The sequence below is a fragment of the Saprolegnia parasitica genome, assembly GCF_000151545.1.
Source record: "Saprolegnia parasitica CBS 223.65 unplaced genomic scaffold supercont2.713, whole genome shotgun sequence".
Lineage (NCBI taxonomy): Eukaryota > Oomycota > Saprolegniomycetes > Saprolegniales > Saprolegniaceae > Saprolegnia > Saprolegnia parasitica.
Window position 1 is genome coordinate 1 of NW_012157107.1, and position 3786 is coordinate 3786.

Sequence of the window (3786 nt, forward strand, 5' to 3'; positions counted from 1 at the left end):
GATTATAGTGTAAGCGTAGGCCTTTGGTCGCTGCCACGCCCGGCACGCCAGCCCGAACGACACCCGACATGGCGTGGCCTGCAGCACGATCGAGTCCTACGCCCCGTGCACCGGTACACGCAGGCCATGCCACCGCGGTCAGATCGCATTGACGCAATCTGACGTGGGCCTGGTCCGTAACCTTCGGGAGCGTTCTTTGCATCTCGAAACGCAACGGGATGTCGCTAGCGTGGACCACGACGAGCGTCTGCATAGCAACGTGCAGATCGACACCCAACGCCTGCCCGTAGAGTGATAGGAGTAAAGGACAGCCTACACCGCTTTGACCGACGACGCGCACGACAACACACTATTTGAAATTGAAAGCTGCGGTGGGTGCCAGCTTTCTACACTATTTACGATGCTGCATCATAAATCGTTGCAAAGACGCGGCTTCAACCGCGGCATCTCCCTTTTCAGTCTGAAATACCACATAAAGTGCAGCGTTCCACAAATATACCTTTTAATGTCAAGAAAAGTCTTCTAATGGCAATCTATCGAAGTGGGTTGTCAGATACAAACCACGCGTAGCAGCCACGTCCAAGAGATGTGGCGCAGAGCTTTGCATCGAAAGATGGGGGTTTTGGGACCCTCTTTTCGTCAAAGACGGGGCATGGTGTCATCGTTGCGGATGGGAGGGATTTGATCGGGATGGATTCCAGGCAGCACCAGCTGGAGGGCAATCGTCGGAGCAGTATCAGCTGCGCCTCGCCCTAGCGCTTCCTTGCGCAAGTACCCGAGCAAGCTGCTCTACATCTTGGTGCTTATCGCGACGACCACGGAGCTTCTTTCTGAGCTTCCTGCAATGCAAAACTTGGTCCGAGCTACTCCTACTTGGTAAGCGGCAAGGTTCTGAATCGCAGAGTTGCGTCATATCTAGAATGCAGTGCGAATCAGCCGCCGGATCGTCGGTGGCCTTCGCTGGCCGGCGCGTGGGCCGGCCAAGTCCATTCCGCCGTCCGTTTTATCTCTCATTGGCGGTCGCTGGTCGTGCATCAGAACCGTAGCTTCATATCAAGCATGGCGTAGCGCCATGTCATTTGACACGCATAAATTGGGTCATCCTTTGCACACTTTCCTCAACTAACCATTGAAGTACGTACTACGACTGCTATCGATCACTACTTCTACCAGTAACTACTGACGATGCGACGACCGCCGATTCTAAGCGCCTCTGCCTCCTGCTCCGACGTGGCCTTTCGCGAAATGACACTTGGAATCCAAGTGTCGTATCCGGATATCCGCATACGTCGGCAGCACTGGTGGCGCCAAAACGCTGGTCAAAACAAAGAAGGTATTATAATACCCCTTGGGTCAAAAGTAGACCTGGAAACGGCGCAATTAGACGACGAAGACGCCACACGGAACCCGTTGGACAAGTTGTCCTACACATGTCACACGCATGGATAGAAAAAGCCCGTCCAGAGTGGCAACGATCTCGTTTGCCGTCAGTCGAAGCGCTGGGTTGTGGGCAGTGCACACTAGCGACATCGCCTCGAGCTAGGCTTGGCAATCGGAGGACAACGCGGGTGCAATCTTGCCGTGCATGACCTAGTAGAAAGCCGTTGGCTTCAAGAGCAGGCGAGGGTAGCGGCGCCGGAGGGCCTTGAGCATCGAAGCGTGGTTGTCGAGGATCGTCAATGCCTCGTCCTCGAAAAGCTCGGTGCGGCCGTTGAGCTCCGTCTGGAGAAGCACTAGCGTTGGTACGTACGTGCTCAAGCGCCACGGGTGCAGCGACAGCTCAGCGTGCAGCGTCGAGAGCGTCTCGATCCACGTGCCGAGGCCGTGACCGTGGGGAGCGTTGGTTGTTGTCGCCCGGATAGCTTCAAAGGACGTGATGACAGACTTGACGACTGCGAGGACGCGACTGGCGAGCTTCCATGGCCCGTTGGCTTTTATGTGATTGGGCCGGGCTCGAGTCGAGTCGTCACGACGGTCATCGGTGGAGAGACAGTGCGCTGGCTGCAAGTTGAGGGAGTCGACGGGGGCGGCTGGCGTAACTGGCCCTTCTGTCGACATGCCGGCGTGGAAGGCGCCCATGGGCAGACCGTCAAGACACAGGCAGCATGGGTCTTGCGTCCCAAAAGTAAGCGTTTGCTTGCTCGGCGCACGTGTCTGCGGGTCGGCCACCGAACGCGGAAAGGCTGGGAACGACACGTAACGAGTGCCTGCCCCAAAGCCGACCGCAGGCTCGTACAAGGGACAAGGCTCGAGTGTGCCAAAGGTGACCATGGGTCTCAGACAGGGCGTGTGGTCATCGTCTTGTCTCGACGCATACGAGCCATCCTGCTCGAGGTCGACGAGAGGGTCGCGAAGGCGGCACGGTGCAAGCGTACCAAAGGTGATCGTCGGCTGGTCAACGGTGGCGCTAGAGTCGGCAAGCACGACGAAGCACCGAGTCGTTGTCGCCACGAGGCTCGTGCTGTCGCGGCTCATGCACATCGACAAGCCATGCGAGTAGCACGGGTCTTGCGTGCCAAAGGTGAGCATCGCCACGCTGCCCGCATGCAGGGTCGTCGTCTCGGCGAGGAGGAGGAAGCGCTGGGCCATCGGCGTAGGGCTGTCCAAGCGCATGCTGAGCTCGCTGTTGCTGCCTCAAGAGCCGGCAGATTCTACAATAAGCCGAAAAGAAAAGGGAGCAATCGCCTTGAAGCTCACTCCCAGGACTATGTGCGCTAATGCCTCGGCCATTGGCCGTGCAGGATACGGCCGAGTAGCAGCTGCTCCACGACGCAGCGCCAGCGTCGCGGCCCCGGACGTCGCTTGCTCGGCGCCATCGGCATTGCTCGGCGCCATCGGCATGGTTGCCTGTCTCGTCCGGTGCACGCGGCCCAAGATATTTTTAACGAGCCATAAAAAGCAGGCAGATGTTATAAAACATATCAAGCGCAATGCAGCACATTGTCTGCGCAGGCAACGACTATTATGTACCATCAGGCAAACACAGTAGAAGGGTACGGCTGAAATCACTTGTGCGTTGGCTCATTGCGCGTGCCTCCTCGAGCTTCATCTCTCTCGTTCCTCAACATTACACTATGGAACCTTGCCGCTGGCCTCCGCTAGCCGTGGCAGAGCCTCCTAAAGGTAAGCTGTCAGCCTGCCTCTTGACTCACACACGATTGCAAAGCTTGGCGCGCAAATGAAACTGGCTTGGCGGTTGTGGCTAGGCTAAAACGGGCACTGGTGGCAACCGATCCATCTTGGTATAATGCATATTGTCGGGCACCAAGGAATTCCCACTTCACTCTTGGCAGACTGACAAGAACGTATGTCGCGCAGCAAAGTTGGGGCCGCGCCAACGACTGGAAGCAGCTATCGCGTGCGGCGCCATCGGCTTGGCTTCTACGCTTGTGTAGTGTCGATGCTCAATGTCTCGTCTTTGGTACGTACCTATGACGCGTCCTTTGCTTCTTGTTGACGACACGGTCTGTACTAGCCGCTTATTGCTTACATCTCGGAGCCCCTTCCCTGGCAAGGCTCCAACTTACCACCCACGACGTTTACCAACTACTCCGACTTCAACGCAGCGTTTCTCGCACTCAACCAACGGCTCTACTCCAATTCGACGCTGCCGGTGGGCTCCATGTTCCTGGCGGACAAGGCCAACAACGTTCGAGTCGCCCGCGCTCTCCTCACGTTGCACGCGCAGCCAATGCGCTTGGATGAGTGTTTCTCCAGATCGCTCTTGGGGCTCCCAGGGCTTGTCTTTTACACGAGCGCCATCATTGAAAACATCTGCGCAGCGCT

The 3786-nt window shown here is 57.2% G+C and overlaps 1 protein-coding gene across 1 annotated transcript; it reads right to left on the bottom strand.

Moving 5' to 3' along the window:
• Nucleotides 1-1590: 1590 nt before the first annotated feature.
• SPRG_17675 (hypothetical protein) lies at nt 1591-2647 on the bottom strand (the record flags this gene model as incomplete). The annotated part of the gene is made up of 1 exon (XM_012357060.1): nt 1591-2647. Exon 1 carries the CDS (start codon nt 2611-2613, stop codon nt 1591-1593), a length of 1023 nt encoding a protein of 340 aa, XP_012212450.1. The 5' UTR covers nt 2614-2647.
• Between the last annotated feature and the right edge of the window lie 1139 nt (nt 2648-3786).